The sequence below is a fragment of the Ursus maritimus genome, unplaced genomic scaffold (genome assembly GCF_017311325.1).
Source record: "Ursus maritimus isolate PB19 unplaced genomic scaffold, ASM1731132v1 scaffold_15, whole genome shotgun sequence".
Classification (NCBI taxonomy): Eukaryota; Metazoa; Chordata; class Mammalia; order Carnivora; family Ursidae; genus Ursus; species Ursus maritimus.
In genome coordinates, this window is record NW_024423897.1 from 7104851 (window position 1) to 7131793 (window position 26943).

At 49.1% G+C, this 26943-nt stretch overlaps 1 protein-coding gene across 1 annotated transcript in view; it reads left to right on the forward strand.

The window, feature by feature from the left end:
• Positions 1-26943, forward strand: part of SLIT3 (slit guidance ligand 3) — a 584433-nt gene that overhangs the window by 455402 nt on the left and 102088 nt on the right. The window contains exons 8-10 of the mRNA XM_040630315.1: positions 5097-5260; positions 14281-14422; positions 23699-23770. Of these exons, the coding sequence (XP_040486249.1) occupies positions 5097-5260; positions 14281-14422; positions 23699-23770 (378 nt within the window). The remainder of the gene's footprint in view (positions 1-5096; positions 5261-14280; positions 14423-23698; positions 23771-26943) is intronic.

Below are 26943 nucleotides of genomic sequence, written 5' to 3' on the forward strand. Positions count from 1 at the left end.
TGTGCCCTTTGTCAGCTCTGGGACCTCTGTCCTCTCCTCTATAAATGGAGGTGGTGGGGAGGATCAGATGAGATGAGACATGTGCAGTGCCTGGCACAGAGTAGAGGATAAATGATACTGACTGGTACTGTTATCGTCACTCTGTCCAGAAATCTGGACTGAAAGTTCCAAGCAACCAGCTAATCCGTGGCCCCTGAGCAACAGGGAATCCACAGAGATTTTAAAATCCTTAGAGCAGTGGTTCCTAAATGTGGGTCCCTGGACAAGCAGCATTAGCATCATGGAATGAGATTAGATCCATGGAATCAGAATCCGTGGGGGTGGGTTGTAGCAAGTCCCCCAGGAGATTCTGATGCTCATAACATCTGAGAAGGCCTGCATGAGTGAGAGAGTGACCTTGTCTTGGGGGCAGGGAAGGAAGCAAGACCAGCGAAGCACTGTATAAAGAAACAGCGTGGATCTCCCTGAGCTGACCTGAGTTTAAAGGCGAGCTCTGACTGCCACTCACTCTGCGCAAGTCTCTTCATCTCTCGGCCCTGCAAGGACAGTGAATTCATAATGCTTGTCTCACAGTTGTGAGAGTGAGGTAGCAGGTGGAGGGCTGTGTCATGGCGCACACTCAGCAGATACCAGTTACTGTGAAGAAGAATCTGGGTCCGGTGTCCATCGTTGCTCCCCATTTCTCCCTTCGATCCCTCAGCTCATAGCATAATTCCACCAAGAAAATCCATCCTTTTCCTTCCCCTTTGAGATGGGATGGTGCCGTAATGGAGTTTTAAGGAGAAACCATGGGGTCTTCAAAGATCTCTTCGAAGTCCACAGTAAGCCACGAATGAGCTGCAGAGAGCGTGCCCAGGGCTTCCGGCCAGGAAGCCGAAAGCAAGCCTCCTGGTGCAGGGCCCGCATCTCCCCAGACAGGCTGGTTGAATAGAAGAAAAACGGCCCTCACCTGCCCAAACCCGCAGTCCAGCTCCCGTGGCTGCTCCTCCGTGATTTCGGCTTCCCCTCTTGTTCTCCATCTTGGAGCAGCAATAACAGAAGCTGGGCTGGGTCCACAGGATGGGGCCCGGCGGGGAGCTGGGTCTGGATCTCGGGTGCCTTGTTTGGCTGCCCCGGGTGGGCAGAAAGAAGGATGGAAGAGTTTCTTCTCCTTGTTTCTGTTGTCATCCTTCCCTGTGGTCCTGAACACTCATCTGATGAGTTCAGATCAATCAATCAATCTCATCTGTTCTCCTTGCTCTGCGCCTGCTGCCACTTTCTCTTTAGTTTAATTTCAGAGACAGCTCTGTACAGAACTCCCCAGAGACTTGCACTGACTAATCCCCCTTCGCTGTAATTAAAGTGGGGGTGGGGGGAGACGGGTGCTGGGGAAGGGGGGAAGAGGAGAGAGGAAGGAAGTCATAAATGGGATTTCTAAAGGAAAGCTTTTATATTTAATTCAGAAAGCCACATTTTATAGAAAATGAACACTGCCCCTCTCTAAAAGGATTTGCTGGAAATTTAATTTAGCGCCTGTGGCTAAAAGGCACCTTTTACAAATTGGCATTTGTATTCATTCACCTTATCTTCTGTGAAGGTGGTTTTGCCAACATGGAATATGGTGTTTCCATCAGCAAAAGATTGCAGAAATACATGCAGGAACCACCTAGGCACCTTGATGCCTGGGTGTCTCAGTAAGAACTGGTACAGGAAGGGCTGCGGGTCGGGAGCAGACAGAAGTGTGGAGCCAGTCTCCTCGTGACAGTAATAACCGCAGACATTACTTTGATGGCTAATAGTGTGCAGGGCCTTGTGCTAAGCACTCCTCATGAATCGTTTCAATCCTCACAACAGCCCTGGGAAGGGGGCACCGTTAATAATCCCCGTTTTATAGATCATAACACCGAGGCCCCGAGTTAAATCACTGCCCAAAGTCAGGGTCGGAAAGCACAGAGCCAATGTCAGGTTTGGGCAATTTGACATGGGAGACTGAGCTCATTCCATTCAGCAGAAACAAAAGCAGAAGAGTGTGTACCAGGTGAGCCGAGGAAGGGGACACCAGAGCTGCCACATGGCTGAAAGGCCACTGGAAGCCAGCTCCCCCCAGGTCATTGCTATCCCAATTCACCAAAATTATGAAAAGTAAATAAAATAATTTTTCTTCTCGCTGGAGGAGATTAGGAATACTCCTAGCAGTATCCAGGCTCACGTTTCATGATCAGTGTGATTGCTTATCTTTCAATATTAGTTTTTGGGATGATACTGCTCAATTTGATTTCCCAGACATGACATGAAAGGCTGGAGCTGGGAAGAATCTGCCCGTTCAACTCTGCCAGCACTTCCGGCGGGCGAAATTCCCGCGGGGCTGGGGGATCTGAGCCTGTCCACTGCCCTGGGCTTTTGACAAGAGCCTTCAGGTGGCTTCCAAGTCAGTTGTGGTCGCCTCTTTTCCGTGGTCCCACTTGGAAGGGGAGGAATCCCCACAAAGGCAGACAGAGGGTTAGGAACCATCTGTAGGAAGGTAAGGAAGAAAGGTAGCTTGGGGCTGGCTGGCAGGGGTTGAGAAAGAACCAACCTAATGTCATCTTCCAAAAGGAAAACGTCCAACATTTTCTTATCCCAGAAATTAATCCGCTTAATAAGGATCTGACTTACCTAAACCCCACTTTTGTCATTCCATTGATCTCTTACCCCTGATTGGAACTGATGGGAATTTATCGACATCAATCTACCTTGTGGGTGCGTGCTCCGTGCTTCATGGGAACCCGTTTGCTCAGCTTCCACACGTCGCTGCCAAAGAAGGCAACTGCCTTCCCTCCTAGAAGCCAGACTCTCACGAGAGGACTCTGACCCTCCTGGCACACAGAAGTACCCAGCACCTCAGCCTGTGCGGCCACATTGCAGCCTGCCTCTGCTCTCCCTTGTCACTACGACTGTCACTTGTCACTGTCGCCATTTCTCTAGGCAGCCTTTACACCCAGTGGTCTATTCCTGGCCACAGATCCAACACCCCATCTCTCCCCCTCTCTCCCCCTCCCTTTCCTCGCTTTCTCTCCCTCCACCTTCTCTCCCTCCTGTCCGTCTGTCTGTCTCTCTCTCTCTACAACTCACTGATAGGTCAGGAAACAGAGCATTTTCACTCATGCTGAAATTTCCCAAGAAGGCCCAGTGTACAAGAGGAATTCCCTCATCTCCTTCATGTTCCTCCCCTAGTTTAGGACTGTGCCTCCCCGACCCCTGCCCACCTGCGGCCCCTCTTCCTGAAGTGCCAGATGAAGAGGAAGCAGCATAGGAGTCTGCTCTTTGAAACTCGAAGGGGAGAAGTGCTTGGGGCCTATTAGAGGCACGGTGTCTTGGGCCTAGGAGCCTATGAAAATGTGTTCACCTTTAAAGTATCGACTCTGAAATCCAGAAGAACATTACAACATCAAAATTAATCACTTGGAAACAAAATCATAAAAATCTTTTCAAATTTTTTTTATCAGAAAAAAACCTTGCATTCTACATGGGTATGGGCTCATTTAGTTGGTCGGATATGATGGGATGTGGGACCCCCTGAGGCTGTCAAGGCCCCCCAGTGGCCCTGACCAAGGTTTGCACCCACGCCATGGCAGGAAGGCTCCGCCGGCACACACCCTTCAAGTTAGCTGCACGTGGCCAATGCTGAGCCATGCTGACTTTACGCTCAGTGGAGTGAGGTCAAGAGCCCTTCAGCACTCTGCATTTCAGGCATGGAGGTAGCCCGAGCCACTGCCTCAGGCCTCCACTCAGTATTAATCAGCTTGACACAGAGTACTTGAAAGTTGCAAGATACTGCTGGCTGATTAGCATGCCAGGATTGGGCATTTGAAATCTGCATCAGAAACCCAAGTGTGTGATAAGCTGATGTGACTAAAACTTACCTACCACCACTTCTAATGACCTAGGGTTGTGGGGAATGTGGAAATTGGAAGCCCCTGATAGAAAAACCTCAGGGAAGAAGCTGTAGAAGCCCCTAGATATCCTTAGTTTCCCCCCAGTTAATGGAAAGTCAATTCCAGTCATTTAACTAGACGGGATTCCTTTCAGAAGGAGAACATGCAGTTCCCACCAGCAACTCTCACTCACTCAGAGGCAAGAAGTTGATCTGGAGTCACACCTACTGCAGGGGGAGGCCGAAGTCTGGGAACTGGTTAGGGAGTCTCTCCAGGGGCACCTGAACCAGAATAGCAAATACACCTGGCGGAATTTAACTTGGGAAGAAGAGGAGGGCACTGTGGAGACATTGCTGTGGGCTCTGGGAGTCTGGAATGGGCAGCTCCTTATTTAAATGGGGGTGGGTAGGGGCACCTCGGTGGCTCAGTCGTTAAGCACCTACCTTCCGCTCGGGTCAGGATCCCAGGCTCCTGGGATCGAGTCCCGCATCAGGCTCCCTGCTCAGCGGGGAGCCTGCTTCTCTCTCTCTCTCTCTCTCTCTCTCTCTCTCTCTCTCTCTCTCTCAAATAAATAAAATCTTTAAATGGGGGTGGGTGGAGAGAAGATGCACCTTTCAAAAAGGACCCTTCCCTGCATGCCCTGCTCCCTGGGCTACTGCATACAAGCTCCCCAGCATTCCCTGTGAGGGTTCGTTCACTGGAGGGAAGAAATGAAGGAGAAAGAGTGAAGGCAATGGCAGGTCTTGGCCACAGTGCCACTATAGACTGAGGCACTGAGATTGAGGAGCTGTTTCAAGCCATCTGGAACCCAGGCTAACTACAGCACTGAAATTTGCAACCAAGTCACCTCTTTGGAGGTTTGACTTGCATCCGAACCGTTGCTTTAATAATGTCATTCTCCTCCTACATGCTGAGGCTTTCTTGAGTGGGGGAAAAAAAAGGGTAGAATTACTATTAAGAAATGGGGACTTGCTTAGATGCCCCGGAGGCATCCATCGGATGTGGCCTGCATGTGAAGATAACAGTCTTTTGTAGTTTGGCAATGAAAGGGCTGAGGTTCCCGTGGTAACTCACGAGTGCAGAGGGAAGTGCTTCCCTGGGCTCCTGAGGATTATCACGCCCAGCAAAGGGGCCCAGGGGTTTGGCCTGCTCTGTTCACTTCATGCTATGACAGGATCTTACCTCTGTCCCTCCCTCTCCCAGCCGCCTCCACTCCAACCACCTGTACTGTGACTGCCACCTGGCCTGGCTCTCGGATTGGCTGCGACAGCGGCGGACAATTGGCCAGTTCACACTCTGCATGGCTCCTGTGCACCTGAGGGGCTTCAATGTGGCGGATGTGCAGAAGAAGGAGTACGCATGCCCAGGTGAGCCTGCCCCACCCCTCTTTCCTCTGGACTGTCACTCACCCACCGCAGAGCCCTCCCTGACATCCCCCTGGGCATGAACCCACACCCAGCCCAGAGCTGGGTGTGGAATCTCATAGGTTCCCCAGCACTCCATAGTCACTTGGACTCTGGGGTACCCCGAAGGATTCTGAGGAAGAAGTTCCTGTCATTTAGTAAAGGAAACTGTTCAAGGAAGTCATGAATCACTTTCTGTTAAGCTTCGTAGTCCATCGATGCTAAGAAAATTAACATGTGTTAAGTACATTGTTTAGCATTTCCTAAACACATGCCTATTGTCTAATTGCTCATAGAAATTGAGAGACAAGTTAATGGAGGTGGTGGGGTCAGCCTCCTTGGCTGGAAACCCTAGCTCTGCCCCTTAGTAGTGTGTGACTTTGGCAAGTTACCACATGTCTGCAGAATGGAAAAATCATAGTACATAACTCTAGGGATGGGTGGGAGGATTAAATGAAATAATGCATAGAAAGCACTTAGCATAATACACAGCACTTGGTAAGAGCTAATAAGTGGAGCTTAATTATTATAGTTTAGCGGGCCCACAAAATGTGCTGAGCAAACATAAGAGTTTGATCTGTGGGTAATTGAAGTGTAATAGGAGCACAGGCTGCGTAGTACAGAAAACAGAACTGTGCAGACAGAACAGAAGGCCGCGCAGACCTCCAGGGACGGGAGGCAGCTTAGTGACCCACGATCTCCCCAGAGGATGTAGTGGCTTTTAAACCGAGTCCTCAGTTCCAAGCTTGCTTATTTGTTTTTACTTTTCATTGACACCCTCCACTCCTACCAACGCCCTCCTTCTGGTGGCAAAGCAGTAGAGCTAATCCCTGAATTGCCTCAAAAACCAAGTTTTCAGTTGAGGAGTTTCTCACAGGGGTGTTCCGATTTCCATAAACCCAGTGCTGGAACGGGGGCCAGTGCCTCTGAAGGCTGATCTTAGGGGCTTGGCCTGCAGGAAGGAGGAAGCACTGGGATGGGAGGGGAGGGACTGCATACCTCACATTTCTTGACCATTGGTGTTTTCAGAATTGAAGGCAGCCAGGAGGCCCACGTGTGCTGCAAACGGGCCCCCTTCCGCTGGTAGGCTGCATTGGCAATATGGAAGATTTTTTTTTTTTAATTCAACTTCATCTCGCTCCCTGCCGCTCTCTCTTGTCATGTTACTACTTCGTCAAGTTATTTATTATCCAAAAACATTTTAACATGTCTCAGAGCAGTACCTTAATAATTTCCTATAGACGCCCACTTAGAAATCACTTCCCGTCAAACACATATAATAAAACCGTTTATCACACAGGCACCCAACTCACATATACTGACTATAATTACAGTAATTATTAGGCAAAGAGTACAATATCGGCATAAGTGCCAGTGAAAGAAATAATTATAGAGTGCAGGAGTCATCCAAGAGCTAGTGAGAAAAACTAATTAGAGAGAATGTTAAAACACATCATTATAGGTGGGTGCCAGGCTTCCAGCTCCGCGCGAACATGATACCACTTCGTCAGGAGAGCACCCTCCCATCAAAGGAGTGGCAACTTGCTTTCCCCGTCCTTGCAGTCAGGATCTAAGCCCCAGGGCATGAGCATGGCCCTCCTAGGCCCTGGAAGTGCCAGTGCCCCAAGTCTCCCTGCTTCGAGAAGGCTCCATCTAGCAGGCACGTTAACAGTTAAATAAGAGCTTCGCTATCACCTCCCCTGTTTATGTCAATCAAGCCCAGGCTTGGGGTGATCCCCAACACTCCCTAGTAGGAAGCCAGGTGTTTCTGAGGACATAAGACTCTGGCTCACGGACTCCGGACATGAATGTGCTATTAATCTGCACCCCCACAGCAGTAGTAGAAATTTTAGCGAGTGACATGTGGGAACCCCTCTGCGGAAGGGATTCTTTGATCCTGTCCAGGCTTTCCTGGGTTAAAAACAGAATGCTGTGCAGGGAGTCGCATTCTGCAAGGGCCTCAGTGAGATATCATGGTGGCTGAATTGAATGTCCCTGACGAATGAAGCACTGCTGTCTTTGTGGGGTGCAGGAGGAGCCCCCCTCCAGAAGGTGCGACCTCTTTAATAACTGTTAAGGGTAGTTTGTGAGGCTGTGTTAAAGGGTTGCCAGTGAAACCCGGGTGGAGCATGACGCCGTGTGTGCACCCTCAGGGGGTCAACGAGGAGGGCTGCTTTCACGCCCTGACCGCCCCCCCACACACACACCCTACCATGGAGCGTGCAGGCTCCAGCCATGGCAGAGCCCACAAGGCTTCCGTGTGAGGCATCGTGAATCTGATCCCACTGCTTGTAAACTGCGAAAGCGTCAGTGTTCCTTGTTCAAGCTCTTCCCCCGGTAACTCACCGGAGGAGGACTTCCGTCGAGAGAGGCAGGAGTAAGAACATCTCTGTAAAGATAGAGGTCAGCTGCTCAGAAAAGGCATGGGCACCAATTAAGCCATCCCTGCATGTAGCTTCATCACCAGTGGCCCCTGTCAGAGAAGCGTCAGAAAACCTCCCGGGGCCCTTAAACCGTAGCAAAAGACTCACCAAACACACGACTCCAGAGACAGGGAAGAGCTGTATCTCACTCAGCCTGGGAGGGCCCTGCCTGTTCAAGTCCCTGCTATCTCCCGGTGAATTAAATCCAGCCGGCTGGAGCCAGGCCTCTTCTCCCCAGAAGCCCTGGCTACCGGCTCCCTATTGCTCCAGCTAACCCAGAATTTGCTAGCGGCACACAAAAATTCATCTCCTCTGTCAACTTACCCTTCCAGTCGAAGGTATTTATTTTCTTCCTCTAAGGAGACACCTGGGAATTTTTCAAAGGGTGGGAGACCGTATTTTATTTTTCATTAATGTTTTTCTTCAGTATACAACTGGACTGCTTGGTTTCCTTCAGTCACTGCTGCAAGGATTTCTCTGTGAACTTTTCTAGTTTTAAAGAGGAAGGTTAGGGCCCTAGGACTAGAAGAGTCTGTGGTCCCTGCTGCTTGTTGCCTGAACCAGACTGGGACTTAATACCGAGCTCATGATAACAGACCAGAGAAAAGTTCTATTTGGCCATTACTTGGGTCATGTGAGTTGCAAGCTTTGTCTTCCCATCCTTACCTAAAGGGTTTGTGTTGGGGGTTAAGCTCTAGGATTTTATCTTCCATACCTCAATTTTCTGGTGCCTTAATCTGAAAAAGTTTCTACTAGTCAGAATTTGTAGTTCAAGGGTATTAGTTAAATATTTGACCTCTTGAGTCAGTTATCTCTTTCCTTTAAACATCTTTGTATTCATTGGTTTGTCCACCTATTTCACACTTAGCTGCCCACAGCCTTTGAGTATGAGATACCCTTTCCCGAAAATCAATCTTATCTTCTAGGACAAAGGGCTCACATCAGATATTTTTCAGGTGCCCCAAGGCCTAGAACAATACTTGCTCCTTAAAGTGTCTCAAGAAACCCTTCCTCATTTGTTGTTAAAATGAAATAGGCATATCTCCCTGGAAACAAGAAACTTTCCACTACTTTTTTTTTTTTTTTAATTTGGGACTAGTTACTAAGTATAAAGATAATTAAGGTAAGCCATGACTAGCCGCCCAGCTCCTTAGGAGGTTTTAATTAAAACACCATAATTGGACATTGCAAGAATGAGATGATTAGGTTTATTTAGCCATTCCTAAAATTATCATGCCTCTGGTATTTAAATCACGTTCATTTATATTCTCATCATAATTGCTCAAGCCCCATTGTCATTGCAGTCTGTTGTTGGCTTTTGAAAGGCCAGAGGCCAACAGGGATGCTTAATTTGAATGCTGGAATTAATTTATTTCCACATGCTCACGAGGCCATTGGATTTTTCAGTTCTGTGCACTCTGCTGGGTGGAAGTCCCTTTAAAGACAGAAGGAAATAAACACAGCTCTAACAAGAGTGTCCCGCCATCTCCGGCGTAGCTTACACAGTGTGTGTCTCGGCCCCTGAGCCGCCTCGCCCTACCTCCTGAGGTTCCCGGGCTCTGGTGGTTTTCCATGTCATGGCAATAAAGAGAGGCACTGGGGTGTCTCTATGGTGGAGGAGGTGGTACAAAGAGCACTGGGCCACATTTTAGGACTTTGTTGTTCACTAGCTCCGTGATCTTGGACTGTTTGCGTGACCTCCCTATTTTTCCCTTTCCTCATCGGTATAATGGAAATAATATTAATAATAGGACCTACGTCACGGGTGTTGCGAGAACCAAGCGAGATGGTGCATGCAAAGCACTTGATGCAGTACCGGGCGCATGGGAAACATTCCACAGCGTTAGCTGCTATTATGAGAATGATGTCATTCTTAGTTTGGCCACCATTGTGTCCCTGGACAAGTACTCTCCCTCCAAGGGATGGTTTCCTCACCATCTCTGTGAGGTCTCCTTTCTAGGTCTGAAGTTCGGTGACCTTTACCCTATTCACTTGGGCACACGACTGAGGCCTGTCCATTGTTGGCGTGATGCCGAGTAGAAGAACAAGTTTGAGGAGGCAGTTGGGCAGGAGCCAGTCTCCCCAGTCATGGCTCCTCCTCCTTCTCTCTCAGACTGGAGGGCGTGTGGTGCAGTCAGCAGAGACAGGATGACGCAATCGCTGTCCACGCCGGCCGTCACAGGCACTTCCTGTGACAGGTCTAGCTGGGGATGCATTCCTGCCCTGGTGCTCATTGCGGGCCCCTGCCCTGGCTGGGAAAGAGCAGCCTAACGATCAGGGAAGAGCAGGGAAAGGCCAACCCCTCAGCTGCCCCACGTTCTGCCCTGCCCTCTCTCAAGACATCAGGCCACAGTCCGGGGAGTCAGGAGACACCAGAAGACGGGACATCTCTGTTTCCTCCTTGTGTGGCATGGAGGTGGCTCTGGTTCCAGTTTGAAATTCCTGAGCTAAAGTGGTGATTCAGAAAGGGGAGACAGGTACTTGGCCCATAGCCCTGTCTCCCTGTTCTGGATGAGAACGTCCGTCCACTTCGGGGCAGCAACACTTTTGTCCCATTAAAAGAGATCCCAGGGCAGTTAGTTTGGGCACCCATTTAAAAACAAAGAGCGAGTCCACATGCACTCCGTGTTCATCGCGAAACATCTCCGAACATAGGTTACAGGGCTTCTGTGCGCTAGTGAATCGCTACACTCTGATTTAAGCTGCTTTCTTTGCCGGGAAGAGGAGGAGGTAGTAGCGGCAGGCTTGCTGGGAACGGTGAGCGTTCGTGGGCCCCTACAACAGGAGCACGCACGTGCGTGTGGGCAGACACAGGCCCAGATCGTCCCCTCCCTTCAAAGATGGGTGGAGACTCTCTCTACCCCAATCAAAACACTCCGTTCCCATTCCTCTCTGCTTCTCAGCTTCTACAATACTCCTAGAATTTCCTGGGTAGAAAGGTGGGTGTTTCCTTTGTCCCCCCCTGGAAATCCACAGTCACCTGCACCACCCCCATGACTCTCAATATACATGGACAGGAAAAGCTGGGAAGGAGGGATTTGCTCACAGAGCTAGGCGGAGTGCCTAGGACACCCTTACCTGTGCAGGTGAGCAAGGCGCAGAGGGAGTCCCAGGGGACTGGGCGGATGGTCTTTGCCGGCACTAACCTGTGGCAGAAAGACCTGAGCTTCAGGCATGAAAGTCCCATCCACCCAACAGCCACTCCATCCCTCCACACTATAGCCGATCCTATCAACCAGAGCCCAGGGCCCTCAGAACTCAAGACCCCCCCCCCAGGGCCCTTCCAAAAGGATTGTTTGTCCCCCCCCATAGCTTGGTGACCTTTAGCCCCCACTCTGCCAGGCTTCTAGACCAATTTCATTCATGTATTCATCCTTTCACTCACCCAAGATATGTTTACTGAGTTCATGTTTTGTGTTTCAGCCCTATTTTGGGCACTGGGGATGTAACAGGGCATAAGACAGAGCAGGTCATGGCCCTTATAGGGTTTACATGCTAGTCTTAGTCTATCCAAAGACAGAAAGCCAGGAGGAGGGACTTCTGCCATCACAGCACTCGCAGGCTCAAAGGGAAATGGGCTTGGTCCATCAGGCATTGATCAGAGGGGAACATTTCCAGGGAAGATGAACCCATCTTTCAACCCCACCTTAAACCTGAAGTGTTTTGTTTCAACAAGAGGATAACACCCTCACCATGTGTGAATGCCTGGCTGGGGAGCCACCAGCCCAGAATGCTGACAGAGGCTATAATTACCTTTGTTTCTCTCTGCGTAATTAAAGGTGTTGTTAGTGACCTGGTTACAGAATCTTTTTCAAAGTCTTTCTTTTTTTTCCTTGACAATATCCCTTGAAACATAGCACATGCTGCCTACAGAACGTGAGCCACCCTCTGAAAGACCCAGCCCCTTCCCAGAGGGATTCAAGACTACACCCTGAGTCTGGTTGAAACAGATTTAATGTCAGCATAGATGTCAAAGGGGCATTTTGAAAAAACTCCATTTCAGAACTTCCTATTGCCCACATGGGCCCATGACTATAAAGTCTTTCTCCCCCACTTCCCTTTCTGATACGCCCAGCTGAGGAATATTTTGACAGATCAAAAGAAGGACAACCATCTTATACCCTCTGCCTCAGTGGATAGAAATACAGGAGCACAGACTTTGGCCTTCCGCATAGCCCCTAACGTTACCCCAACAGGAAGGAGCCCAGGGTGTGAGGATTCTCCCTGAGTTTGTTAGGTGCCCTTCGCCCCTGGATGTGGAGGGCCAGGCATGGCATTTTTCTTTGGGGAGCATCCCTTGGACTTCGAAAGCCCTGACATCCGAGGCCGTGCCACTCCCAGCCTCTCTTGTGTGTGGGGAGAGGGAGGGAGCTCTTCCCACAATAGATCCTCTCAACCACCTGCAAAGAGGTGGAGCAGAGGACAGACAGGGGCTCTTGGGTGTCTTACTCCTTCTGCTTCCCTGCCTCCGGAGACCAGGAGTAATGAATCTTTCCATCCAGAAAGGACTTCAGAAGTCATGCAATCCAAACTCCTTATTCACTGAGATAGTAGCAAAAAGCTCGGAGGAGTACTACGACTTGCAGACCATTAGTGGCGGAGCCCAACTCATTAATACTAATGATAACAACTAACTTTACTAGGCTCTGACTGTGTGGTGCATTCTTCTAAATACTTTATATGCATTCACTTCCTTTGCCTTCCCAACAAAACCATGCTATGAAATAAGTATTGTCATCTTCCCCCATTTCACAGATGGGGAAGTCTGAGGCACAGGGCTATAAGGATGAAATAACAGTACCAGGATTCGAACTGAGGCAGTGGGACACCAGAGCCACAGCACTCTCATTCCTGATCTGAGGCTCTCACAGCTGATTCTGTGGGATTGCCAATCCCTCAGAAACGGAAAACTTTCCCAGTGTGGAACAAAGTTGGTATCCCTTCTCTCAGAGAATGTTCCAGGTGGGGACTTTGGTGTAAGTCATCCTCTCTCTGGCATTTTTCATGGTCTCCATGAGCTCTGCTAGTGTGACCCTGGAGAGTTTGAAGTCCTTGTGCCCTAGACAAGAATATTTTCCCAAACGCCCCAGCTCGGAGGATATTTTTAAATATTTGATGTGTGTGTGAGAGAGAAAGAGAGAGAGAGGAGGTGAGGCCAAGGGAAATAAGAATCTATGGTTACTGGATTAGCACTTTCCAGCAAGGTAAATGTTCCACATCGAGCCATTGGCATCTCTTCGAGCCCTTGCAGAAGGACCTGCCCCAGGCACGGGGACTGTCGAGTGCAGAGAAGGGACCTTTCACTTGAGTCTCCGTGTCCACCCAGGCGTTTGCTACAGGCCCCGTTGGTCCTCTGAGGCAACCACTGTAGCTGGATCCTCTCTGGCTTCCCAGACTCCACTTCTCCAGTGAACAGAAGCCAAACCAAAATTCGTTTTCCCTGCAGAAGTTTTTGCATTTCATGTTTAATCTCTATCCGTGGGCTCCCAGCCGGAAGTCCCACGTCTGAGCAGCGAGGAGATCTGCAAGAGTTGGTCTGAGCTCGGTCTCAGCCCGTGGCCCTCTGCTCTGGGTGTGGGGGTCTGGAAAGACGCTGACATAACCCCCGCTGACTAGATCTAGCAGGCGTGGGATAGGGTCCTGTGGAGGTACTGGGGTTGAGTTTACCTTTTGCGCCACAATGTTCCCATTTGGAAAACTAACCACAGGTTTGAGATTCTTACCTCAGTTTGAAGAAGAAGTGATAGCATGAAAACTTGTATGTTTTGGAAAACGTCTGAATTTGCTTCTTGTGACCCTTTGCATCCTGAGTTAGTTTGCTATTATATGTATTTCTCTGTTTGACTTTCTAAATAAGCTCCTTAGATGCCCTTTACCTGGGTTTTTACCACTTTGCTTTAAATTCATACCAGTTCTCATCTCAAAATTAAAAACTGACTCCAAAGTACGTAGTAACTTATTTGCCTTTTTTTCTAACGAGATAGGTTTTACTTGCATGTTCTCTGGACATACAAGCTGTTTGAAAATGCCTTGGATGATGTCACTGCTGGTGATTGGACACTTGGACAACATCAATGCCCCAAATAATGAAATTCTGATGCCTTTTTCCCTCCCACTTGGTTTTAGTAGTGAGTTCTAGCCTCTAGAGAAAAGGGTGAAAATGTGTCTATACTCAGCATCGAATCCCCAAATAAAAGCCAAGAAACGTGGGTGTTCATTCAAACATTGGGCTGAGAATGTAGTCCCAGTTTACACTGTTTGCATTCCAGCAACACATTTTCACATGGGATTGACTCTGCGAGCAACCCTTTCTCTGAAAGACGAGGATGATGGGATGACAGAGCAGGTGGAACAATCCAGAAACAGGTCAAGGTCAGACTCTCTCCTCTTGGCTAAATATTTAGCCACTGGCCGTTGTGTCTCCCAGATGAGGGGAGATGTCAGCTGGTGAAAATGTTTCAGGTAGCTTTTCAGGCAATGCTGGGAAGTGGTGAAGGGGCACAAGAAGGCCAGGCGGCTCCTGACTCTGCCATGACTGACCGCTGTGTTCTGGACCCACAGGCCCGCACTCAGAACCTCCATCCTGCAACGCCAACTCCATCTCCTGCCCCTCGGCCTGCACTTGCAGTAATAACATCGTGGACTGTCGAGGGAAGGGCTTGACTGAGATCCCCGCCAACTTGCCAGAGGGCATCGTCGAAATGTAAGTGCCCCATCTGCCACCCTCTGTCCCTGGCGAGTTCACCTCTCTGTCTCAGCGAATCCCCCGGTGGTCTGGCAGCGCGCTGGCCTGTTAGAGCTAACTATGCAAAACACTCAGGAATCTCTTTGCTGTCTGTCCTTCCAGGCTCTCCCAGGTGTGGTAGCTTCCAGAGCACAGTCAGCAAACTATGCCCGGTGGTCTAAATATGCCCACCACTTATTTCTGTAAATAAAGTTGTATTGGAACACATCCACACCTCCTGTGTATGTATTGTCTATGGCTGTCCTCGCAAGGCGGGCTTGAGTAGTTGTGACTTAACAGCCCACCAAGCCTGATACATGTGCTCTCTGGCCCTTTCCAGTGGGGCTTTGCCAGTCCCTTCCCTGGAGTTGCCCAGGGATGATGTTCTCACTCTACCATCTACTAGCCGTGACTTTGGGCAAAATAATTGCTCTGTTTCATTTCTAGTTCTCTCATCTAAAACGATGTCATAATTAAAGTATTGTCCATGGGTCATTGTGAGAACAGAATGAAATACTGCACGTAAGCCCTTGATCTGGTCCTTGGCACGTGGGCCAGTGCTCTGGGCAGCGGTGGTAATGTCGGCAGAAAGTACATGAGTGATGAACTCCTTTCATGGCTACCGTTATCTGAGCAAGACACTGAGCTGTTAATCATTTCAAATCACAGATTCTTGTCCTCTAGATTCAGTCTGTAAGTACACAGGCCAGGTTGTGCGTGTCTATGTGTGTGCACGGGCGTTCAAAATTCCACTAAAAATTTGTTGACTGTATAGCTCAATCTGGTCTACTCGTCCCCCGTGCGTTAGATAATGGCCAGTTTTCATTCTGGATTGAGTAAGGAGCAATCAACACTGACCTCAAGATCACTCTTTAAATGACCACAAGTGTTTTCATTTTCTACCTTTGCTTTTAGGTGGCTTGTTTAAAAACATGGTGAGATAGAACCCTCCTACTCCAAATACCATCAGATAAAATCCTCCAAATAAGACGCACATTTCCCTAGCCTCTCTGCTGCTCTCCTCCCCTCCTTCCTCCTCCTCTGCATGCCCTTCTGTTCTGATAGATGGCCCATTAACTCTTTCAGCCATTCACACATTCATTCAACAAACGTCTGTTGTTAGCCCGCTATGTTCCAATCATAGTTCTGTGCTTGAGCACCTGTGAATAAAAGAGGTAAACTTTCTGCCTTTACGGTGCTTGCATTCTAGTGGGGGGAGGGGAGGAAACAAACAACAAACAAAGCCAAGCAAATTATATATGATAGAAGAGGGTAGCTTTTGTGGAGAAAAATAAAATGAGGAAATATTCGAAGTAAGTAGGGGGGAAAAACAAGCGGCTATGTGGAGGAAGAGTGTTGCAGGTAGAGGGCACAGCACGTGCAGAGGCCCAGAGGTAGGAGTGTGCCTGCTGTGCCAGGAGGCCACTGTCGCTGGAGAGAAGGAAACGTAAGGGAGAGCGTGAGAGGATGAGAGTAGAGGGGCAATGAGGAGCCAGATCAAGGGGGCATATTAAGGACTCTGCTTTCATCCTGACTGAGATGAGAAGAAACATATGATTTACCACAACGGAGAGTCAGTTTCTTCTTTCTTCATTGGTTTTACCAGCTTTTCCCCAATTCCCTTTAAAACTTTCTTCCCCTAGCCCTGGGAGACACGACTCATGCCTGCAGCTCTTCCTGAAGGCAGGAGCTAGTCAGTAAAGCGTCCTTTTGGCCTGACACCCACACCTTCTGTGGCCTTCGCTCAACCTTCAGTCTTCCTTTCGGCAAGAACCAACAATTAACTCACTTCACATTTTGCTGTTGCCCTTCGCTCCTCACGGTCTACGGCTCTGGCCTTGGAGACCCGCCCTTGCATGGAGCTCACGTAGACCCACGCCACTCTTGCTCACCCCCTTGCTTCTCCTCTTCCCCCATTGCCTTTTGCTCCTGGCCTTACCCTCTCCCCTTTCCGTACTGTTTCCCCTTGTCTTTATCTTCCTCCCCTAATTCATTTTCCCCCTTGTCTCCCTCTCCCCACTGATGATCTTCCCGCTTCACTTCCCAGCCCCATCTCTCTCTTCACCCAGTTAACGCTTTGCTGCCTGTTGTAAGAGCCCTCCGCCTTCTCTCTCCATCCATGCCAGGGTAGGACTCTGGCCCTCTGTTCAAGACAGAATTCTTGCCCACGTTCATCTCATTTCAGATTCCCATAGATCTTTGCTTTCTTTCTCTGCCCCACTTTGTTCCTTTCTCCCTCCATCTGCCAGGTTTATCTTCCCTCTTTGGCAGCCATAGGTCTTGCCTCAAATCACAGCCTGATTAAAGAAGCCAGTCTAGTAGTCAAGCTGTAACTTGACCCCCACCAACCCCTGACTCACCCTCCTCTGCTCCACATCTTTCTACCTCCAACTTGGGCCTCACAGGCATACAGCTCAGGTGTCCGGGAGAGAGAAATTGCAGATGTCCACATCAGAGGTGGGGTCCATGCAGACCAAGCCATACCTGGACTATTGGGATCATACCAGGACACCAAGTTTTTAAAGGGATATTAACAAACTAGAGTAGCGATTTCTGAAAGGCTGTCTGATTACTGATATCTTTTTTCCTGATGCGAAAAGTGAGAAAAAAAGAGCAATGTGATGTTTTTCTAGTGAGCAAAACTATTCAATTTAAAGGACTGTCCTTTATCTTAAATTCCTGGACTCCCTTATTCTGTTATTGTTGTTTTTAAAAAATGCCCGTTATCATATGAAATGACGGCCACGGAAGGCAGAGCACACGTGTGTGTGTGTGCACATGTACGTGATAAATATGTGTTTCATTACCTGTGTAATTATTATGTAATTATAAATGTATGTCTCTATATAAACATGTAGTATATATAACACACACAGAGAGCACCTTACCTGGCAAAATAAAAGGTCTGTAACCACCTAGCCTGTGAACTCTAGAAGTCTGGGAATGACCAACCTAGCTAGAGTGCTTCTAAAAACAAACAGCCACAAACCGCAACTGGATTCTTAAGAGTGTAGACCATGAACTCAGGGAGCTAGATCCACATACTAGCTCTGGCCCTGCCTTTTAGCTCTTCGTAAATAACTTCTCCGAGTCTTGTTCTACTCAACCAAAACACACAGAGGCCAATGGTACCTTCTTAACAGTTCTTGTGAAAGCGAAATAAATGGGTGCCATCAAATGCTTAGCACTGCGTCTGACACATAGGATGGACTGTTAGCCAGGACTGTTGTTGTTTTACTACTGCTAGTACTAGTACTACTACTACCACATTTTTTTAAACTACTACCACTTCCACTTTTATTAGGCTGGGTGAGAAGGGTTGGACCATATCATAGGAGCTGGAGCTACCTGCAGACGCGAACCTTCCATAACACTGGGTCAGGCTCTTGAGGGTTATGGGTGAGAGAAGAGGTTCAAGAACCAGGCTAGCCCCTTGCATCAGTTTGGAGCCTGGCTGTAGCTCATCTGTATGCAAATGTATGCAGACATGGAAATAAGGCTACCCCAGCTTGCCGAGCACCCACGCCCCACCAGACAGATTGCCCAGGATTTCTCCTTCTGTGATGAAATGAAGCTGAGACATTACAGCAGAAGAGGCAAGATTCTATGGTTACGAGGGTGCAGGGAGAGGTGACATGTAAGAGAGACCTTTGAGGAAGAAACCTGCTCATTCTTCAGAGCAACAAAGCCCGTGCCTGGGGACCTGTGTGTTGGCCCAAAGTCTTGAAAGCTGCTGAAATGCTTCTTCTTAGCAGGGAGAGAAGACCAGCAGATGGGGGAGGTTGAAAGATGAGACAGTGAGTAGAAAGTTGCAACTGCTGTACGCACCCCAGGATGAATAGGAAGTGTCTGATTTATCATCCCAAAGACATATGAATGTGACTTTTTCTTCTTACTGTCAGGAATTCTGCCTCGTGTCCATGGCACCCATACATTGCAGATTTCCCCTCTCTCCTTAGGGATGCTTGGCACCCCAGCAGGCACTCCAGGCCCTGTGCGCAATCCTTAGCCAGTAGTGATGCTCTAACACCTCGGAGGGGTTCTGCACCCCCCTCCAACATTTGGGGGAGGAGGGGCTATCTCTCATGCAAAGCAATCTGGCAAACTCTTTCAGAATTTTTTTTAAAGCCGAAGCAGCTCAGGGGACTGTGTACTGGTCTCCCCGCATAGCAGAGCCAATTCCTCTAAAAATAGCTTTCTTCCAGAGAACCCACGGTGAGACAGCTCCCTGCACATTTTCCTCGAAACTGAGCTCCCACCAATGGCACAGTTCTTGCTGCTTTCTGTCATTTCTCTGAACCAGCTCCAGCCCCTAGGAGGGACAGATTCTGGGAAGAGCCAGGGGCTCACACCTTCCTCTCCTGTGTGGTCTGTCTTCCCTCCAGGTCCTCAAGGCTCAAGGGGACCATCTGTACCTAGAGCTTCCTCTTAATCTCTGTCCCATCTTCTTCCAGTTTGCTCTGTCCCCCCACACAGTGCCATCCAGCGTGTCTCTTGTCCTCTGCTCTAGCAGCTCAATTCAGTTGCTAGGGAAAGGCCGCGGATGGGCTTGCGGTCAAGTCATGAGTGAAAGCATCTGGGGGAAAGGTAGCCATCCTCTCACCTCAACTCCATTGCTTATCTGGGGTGAGGAGAAAAATAGTGGTTTATCTGCTTAACAAAAACAAATATTCTCCCATTATACTGGCCACCAGGGGATTTTAAAAAGAGAATGGAAAAAAAAAAAAAGCAGCCAATAGAACAAAAGGACTGGAGGGTTCTGGAAGCCATCAACATCAGAGATTCTTAAATATTCTGAGAGCACCAGGTTTCTGAGGGACTGTTATGTGGAAGGAGGGGAGATAGGGCAGGATAGGGCTGCGGAATAAAGGGGAGGCGGATGAAGAGCAGAATAATTAAGAACAGAGACTTGAGATAAATAATCCGGGGTTTAATTCCCAGCTTTGCCTCTTACCTAGGGCACCTTTCTTAACATCTCCTGCTCCAGTCAGCTCCCCTCTTTGCAAAATGGGGCTCATCAGACCTACTAGAGATTTTCTATGAAGATTAAATAGCACAATTGTGCAGAAAATTAGCACAATGTTTGGAAGACACTGAATGGAGCCTAAAAAGAAAAGCCTATGCGCGGGGTCACATGAACGACATGAGAGAATGGTTGAGTCTCAAGTTCCCATACTATTTTTCTTCCATTTTTGTTTTCCTAAGATGGTTAAAAAAAAACTTCTCTGGGAGAGGCATCTGGGCATATGCACATAATCCAGAGAGCCAGTCCGGCTCTGTGCGCGCTCCTCTGCTTTTTGTCGGCAAGTGCCAGGGGTTCTACGGAGCAGGTGACAAATGACTCATGTCACATATGCCTGCAGCCCTCATCTTTGTTGTTCTATTAATAATAATACTTGCTTTGTAGGATTGTTGGAATAAACTGAGCCGGCGTGCAAAGAGCACAGTGTCTAACATAGAAACAGCCCTCACAGTAAATGGTCGATGTTTGTCCTTCTTGCCACCGATACTCAAACCCAGCTCCAGAATCTCTCTATCGGTGACTCGTAGCCATGCCCTCACGCTGCCGTGCCCCTGCCAGTCTCTCCGGCATCATGTTGACTTATGCACTGCTGGAAATATATTGTGTTCTGTCGCATGTTTGCAAATGACAGATCATTAAGGAAGCACGGAGAAACTAGGGCAAATCAATACAGAGCGCAAATGGCTGAAATCCCCATCAGATGTTCCCATTGTGTTTACTGGGGCCGGAAGATGTTCAGATGTTTGATTTGTATGTTTGTTTTTATGCTAGTTCTATTAAATCAGTTTGCAGCCTGAAGAATGTTTGCCAAAGAAAGACACATGTGCCATTTAAGAGAGACCTAAAACAGCTGTTGGCTTCAGACACCTCTCTAAATGTGACAGTTTTTGCTGATGCTAATGCTTCTTTCATCCTTCACGCCGAATTTTTGTCACTGGGAATATGGATCTTTGCATGCCTGTTCCAGGCTGTATAAAAGCCACCGGGGGCTGTCTGCTGCATAGAAGCTTCGTGTGTGCGCACGCACCGTGGGCTTACTTCCTTCACAAAGGGGCCGTTTCCCTGAGGATGACTTGGCAATGACTAAAAGTGGAGATGCCTCCGCTCCAAACGGGATTCAGCAAAGCTCAGTGGCGGAGAGTTCAGGTGTTTGAATGGGACAAACTTGAGTTTCCTCCCAGCTGTAGCTCTTCCCGGCTACGCGAATTTGGACAGGTGACTTAATGTCTCTGAGCCTCCATTTTCTCATGTTTAAAGTGGGGATGGTAATAATGAACAGGATTGGCCTCACAGAGGTGTAAATATTAAGATAAACCATGGAGAACTCTTAGCCTAATGCCTGACTTACGAGCACCTGGTAGCTATTAGTTCTTACTATTGTCATTATCCCTGCCCTCGCCTTTACTTCGCATTGGAAGAACACTGACTACTCACAACAACACCCCTCAAACAGACTCTGACGCCCCCTGGGGCAAGGTTTACCCACATTGTGGCACTTGCCATGGGCTTGGCACTCCATAGGGGGTCCGGTGTCGGGCCGGGACCCACAGCAGCATAAGAAGTGGATAGGCTGCAGAGACATATGCCATCCCCAGAGTGTGCGCGTCTGACGAGTACAGGATGCACAGAGCCTCCCTGTGGAGATTGGAGGTTTTTGTTCAAAATCACACCTTTGCACTCGATTTGCATATTTATATATATTCGCAACTATACTGCATCTCCCTCAACTCCTACAACCTTTTTACAAAATACAGACTTCTGCAGATGCTGCCTGATGTCTCAGCATCAGCACGGGGGTCTTAACCTCCCAAACTCTTCTGTGACTTTGGGGAAGTCACTTTAGTCTCTAGGCCTCAGTTTCTCTGTTTTCAGAAAGAAAGGCAGTATGTCCAATGGGCAGAGATACATGTCAGTTCTGCCACTTACTAGCTCTGTCACTCTGGACAGGCTACCTGATCCCTCTAGGTTTTCTTTTCTGCATCCACAACATGAGGCCAGCACAGCTTGTCTCATAAATGTAAGGATTAAAAGAGATAACAGACATAAATCAACTTGGCCTCATAAATGATAGCTCTTCCTGTTTGTTATGTTAGCCATAGAATTTGGTTCTGTGATGGACCGTCTTGGGCTGTCACCATCCCGATTATTAAACTCCTTGGGGAAAGGTACCACGTATTGTTCACTGGTCCATCCCTCCCTTGGCTCTTACGCCCATCACTAAAGTGGAGGTTAATTGATTACGAATTGCACAGGCAGCCAGCTGACCTCACACTCAGTGCTGACCTGACTTGCATGGGCTCTTGGCCTGCAGCTGGGAGCGGTGGATCCTCTTGCAAGAACTGAGGGGGTTGCCCTCTGGCTCTCCCCAGAGGCATCATCCAGCCACAGTCCCTTGCCAAAGTGGCAGGTGAATCACAGGATTCCTGGAGAGTGTTTTCCACCTGACTGGCAGCCCCCGAGACCCATAGAGCCACTGCCTTGGCTGAGAAATCCCTGCTGAACTCTGCTCAGCTGGAAAACAAGAATGTCCTTGGAACTTCTCAGTCAAGGCAGCTTGCCCCGAGTCTGCTGCCTCCGTGGGTGGCTGGATCCGGTAGCTCACAGACTCGGAGACCTGGTGGCTTGCTCTTGTGCCTTACCGTGAGCTAGCCAGGCCCCCGTCCAGCCAGCCTGTGCCCATATGCCCAGCCGAGCATGCTCCCCACCCCCTCCAGCAGGCCACAAAGGCTTCCTTAATAGACCGTGGCAGTCTCATTTGTAGACTCTATTCATCCAGCAGCCAAGAATGATCTGTCCTGATGCTCCCTTTCTCCTCCCACCCGCCCTTCCTCTTTTTCTCCACCACCACCCCCCCCACCCTTCCTTTGGCCTGGAGAGTGATTTGTCTGTGTTATGGGTAGGCCTGACAAACCATTCCACATTAGCAGCTGAGATGTTGTTTGAAATGGGAAAATTGCTGGCAAACTGCTCCATTAGCGGTTCCAGTAACAAATACTCTCTTCCCCCAATGAAGATGAGATCGCAGAGGCACAAATTAATACGACTGTCTCCCCGACTCTGCAGCGGGGATTACTCTTCAAGATGAATGGGTTCATCCCAGCCAGAAATGCATCCACTAGATGTAGCCTCCAAGGGAGCCACTTCCGCCCGTCTGTTCCTTCTGCTCCCCCCGCCCCCGGTCCCTCCCTGCACACACCTTTTTGTGTGTCTTCCCAGCTGAGGGTTCGGGAACATCCATGCCAAATGAGGAGGTGATGAAAAGATCCATGCCCTGGAGAAACGGGAGATGGACGAGGAGAGGCTGAGGCCTCAGCCGAGGCCAGGGCATCACTTATCACCTCTAATAGAGGGCCCTGCCCCCCACTCAGGCCTGGGGCCCACCACACCTGTTCTTGATGACAGGAAGTCATCAGAGAGGCAAGAGAACAAAGAATTGAGATGCTTGCTCACTGCCCGAGGCTCCTTCTCTTCAAGGAAGTTCTGGGCCCTGGGCCTGCAGCATTTCTTGTCATTCCAGCATCCTAGGAGAGGAGGCTCTTCAGGAAAGTCTGTAACGTGGTAAAGCCAGGGATTCTAGGGCCCTCAGGTACCGGGGGCTGGTTTGAAGAGTGTCAGGCTGGGAGCCTAAAGACTTGAAGGTCGTTTGTCCAGCACTTTAGAGCAGCCCATTGAAAAACCCAGAAACAGTTATCAAATGTTGTTGTTTATTGTCTGTGGTACTCCTGAAACTAATAAGTCAGTTACACCTTAATAAAAAACACCAAACCAGAAATGAAGTCAGCCATTGTCATTTTTGCCTGTTTGGTGCCCCTGTGGCCGTGGGCCTGAGTCTTTAATAACTGAAAGGTGACAGGCTTCTCTGGCAGGTGGGCATTGCCGGCCCACAGGCCATTTCTTCTTCTTTCCTTCATCCCTTTGACTTTTTCAGCACTCTGGGGCTACAGCTTTTCTGAAGAAGACCTCTGCCTTCAAAGACGGCTTATAATAAGCAAGAGCCAGAATCCTCGAGGAGAAGTCCTCTTTTCTAATTTTTCCAAGGGCAGTTAGATCCTGAGGTGGGTGCTCTGTCCAGCAGAACTCGAGTCTCTGGCTTTCGCATAGTGTTTGCCTGGTGTCCCGTAACCAGTAATGGGCGCCATGTGCTGAGAGGGACCGTCCTGCCCTCAAGGCCCTCAGCCACCACCTCTTGACAGGCGGATGGCTAACTGACTGTTCTCTGCTCTGTTTCTCAGACGCCTGGAACAGAACTCCATCAAATCCATCCCTGCTGGAGCCTTCACCCAGTACAAGAAACTGAAGCGAATGTGAGTTTCCCCTGGGGAGAGATGAGGCCGCTGTTCTCATTTGGGGGGTAACGTGTCTTAGGTCGTGGGCAACCTGCCCCGCTGACAGCCTGCATCGCCTTCTTCCTGGAGAGTTCAGCGTCGGACCTGGAACGCTCTCTAAGATTGGGAGGTACGGTTCAGGAGTGCTGCTTTCAGATGGTGAGGTATACGGATTTAGACACCTCAGAGCTAAGGGGCTCTCCAACTAGGGCAAAGTAAAATGATCTGAGTGAGAGCTGAGCTGAGTTGGCTAACAAACCCACACCACCATTTCGATGGTCCTCACTTTCCTCACATGGACCTGAAATAGGAGTGTCAGTAAAGCTGGGACAGTGGCCTTGTGTCAGACTACGGCACCCTAACCAACGTGCCTACAGCCACGCACACACTCACCCTACAAAGAGCGAGCATCTACCACGTGCAGGAATGCGGGCTCGGTGGACAGAGTGGGCACTAAAACAAAGTCTGCTCTCCGGAGCTTACATACTTGAGTGGGAGAACACAGAAAAGAAACAAATACCAGAAATTGGTAAGTACTAGAAAGTAAGACAAAGGAAGGGCCCACAGCAACCTCTCTGTGCGGGTGACCCAAATGAAGGGTGAGAATGAGGAGCTCTCAGGAGAGAGCAAGTGAAGAGCCCTGGGGAGCGTACATGGATGGTTTGCAGAGCAGCAAGGAGGACGGGAGGGTGAGGGAGACGGTGGGGGTTGTGTCGGAGAGGTAGGCGCATAGGGGCCAGATCCTGTGGGCCCTTTAGACCATGGTAAGGACTTTCTGTTCTTTCTAAGTGAGATAAGAAGCCTTGGGCCCTTCCTTATCCTCCAACCACATATGTCTTGCCTGTGATTGTCCCCACCATCCCCATTACCACTGCATCCAGGATCACTGCCACCACTGTATCCTATCCATACCTGGGGGACACCAACACTGCTGTCCCTTCCCTACCACAGCACCACTGACAGCATCATGCATCATGGCCCTCATCCCTGCCATTGTGGCAACATCATCATCACTGCCCTTCCTCAACCCATGACTGCCCTGAACCCTGCTCTGTGAGTCACTCAGACCAGGGCACTTGGAAGGGAGGCTAGTAGGATTCAGAAATGGCCCAGCCATTGCCAGCATAGATATTAAGAATCTGGGAAGGAGACACCTTTCCCTTTTCTGGACTAAGAAATCGTTTATCATAGTCCCATAATCAAAACGCTGTTTTCATCCCAGTTACTTACCCTCTCTGGCCCCCACAGAGAAAGAGCAGGTAGAAATATGCATAGACTCGATCTTGCGCCCTTCCGCTGAAGGCTGATTCATCGGTTTCCCTTGAGTAGGAGGGCCTCCATTAAAGAGGTTAAGTGTCTACTGACTCCTTTTATGTTAAAAATAAACATCCCCAAGAAACAGTGGCATTGGTAGGCTTTACCCTCGGATCTTGGGAAGGCAACTTCCCATCTCCCTGGAAATCCAAACCAAACAAGATTTTCTCCTGGTACGATTCCAGAAGTAGAAACCAACATAATGAGCCAGCCCTGAGCACGTGCTTTTTTCCCCTCCCCTTGGCAGCATTCTTGCTGGAGGAGCTGTATAAATATAGGCCTTAATATTTAAAACCTTGGGCCATTAATCTCCTGGTCTCCCTGCTTCCCCAGCTCACTCCATCCCCCCCCCCAATTCATTTTTAAAGCCTGGCTTGATTATGCAGCCAGATAGTAATTTCAGTGAAAAATGACAAGTTCAGTCACTGCCCCAACCTATATCTCTTGCATGATTTAAGTTACTGCTCTAATTTTTTGTGAAGTCCAGGTAATTTAGAGCTTGGCTATGTTTTACTGTCGTTTCTTCATCCCGTTGGAGTTGCCGTGATCCGTGCATTCAAAATTCATAAGCCCTTCTCAGTCACGACCTGGGAAGGGCATTTAATTTTTGATCACTTCTGATGCTACTGATGTTTATTATGATGCCCTTTTTTTCCCCCAAGGAGATGGTGGTAGGGAAGAGAGACCACTTAAAAATGTTTCCAATTAACAGAACTTCACAAACCAAGACTGCAGTATGATGGCTTGGGAGAAGTAGGGCCCCTGGTGAGAATGGATTTTAAAACCCTAAGTGTGAATTCCTCCTAGGAGGACATGACCAGTCTCTCTAACAGAAAGAAGTTTCCCCTCAACTATGCATGACTACACCCTCCTCTTATCTCTAATAACAAAAAAAAAAAAAAAATTCTCCTGGAATGAATGACTTTGTCCCTATTTCTCATGGCCAGCTTAGTATAAAAAAATACTTCCAGGTAAAGACTAGTGTCACAGTAGAGAAGCCATTTCTGAGGAGACTAGTAGGCAGTAGAGAGAAGCCCCTGGTCTTACGGGGCCGGTTAACTGGTGGTGCCGGCAAATGGGGGCCACACCTGTGTGGTTTGGCCAGAAAGGCGTGTTCTTTCTGTTCTGGTTCCCATTGCCACGCTCTTAGGTAGAGTAGGATTCCACAGGCTCCAGCACTTGCTAGAGTCCCACAGTTGTATTCCCCACTCTGAGCCTTGCGCGCAGGGAATTTGCCACCTTGGTTCTGAACCATCTGGAAAGTCCTGCCTCTTGGCCACCCAGTTTGTAAGCCCCGGGGCACTGGAGTACATCTGAGACCGACCAGATGGGAAAACACTGTGGCCTAAAGGATGACCCCAGGACCGTGTGCACAGGAATCACTGGAGATGGGCTACACGTACAGGTTTCTAGCCCCCTCCCCCCTGCTTGCCAAAGCAGACTCCCTAGAGATGCACTTTAATAAACACCCCAGTGATGTTTGAGAACCACTAAGCAAGAGTGACCCAGACTCCTGGAGTCAGCTCAGGGCCACCCGCTGTGGATCGGGAAGGGTCAAGCATGGAGGTCAGTGAGTGGCAGCAGCCTTCCCCAGCCTGCCTTCTGTCCAGCACCACCGCCTCGTGCATCCGTCGTCATGAAGTGAGGGGAGACTTGAGATGCCAAATACCTAGCTGTGTCATGTCACTTGTGGCTCTAGGCCCTTCACCTCTTTGGGCTGCCATTAGCTTCCTGCAGAATTAAGAACTAAGTTGAAGTGACCACCAAGGGCAATTCCTAGCTAAACTATCAGTTGTCCACTTCTGCTCCCCATCATCTCCAAGACCACAAGACCTCCC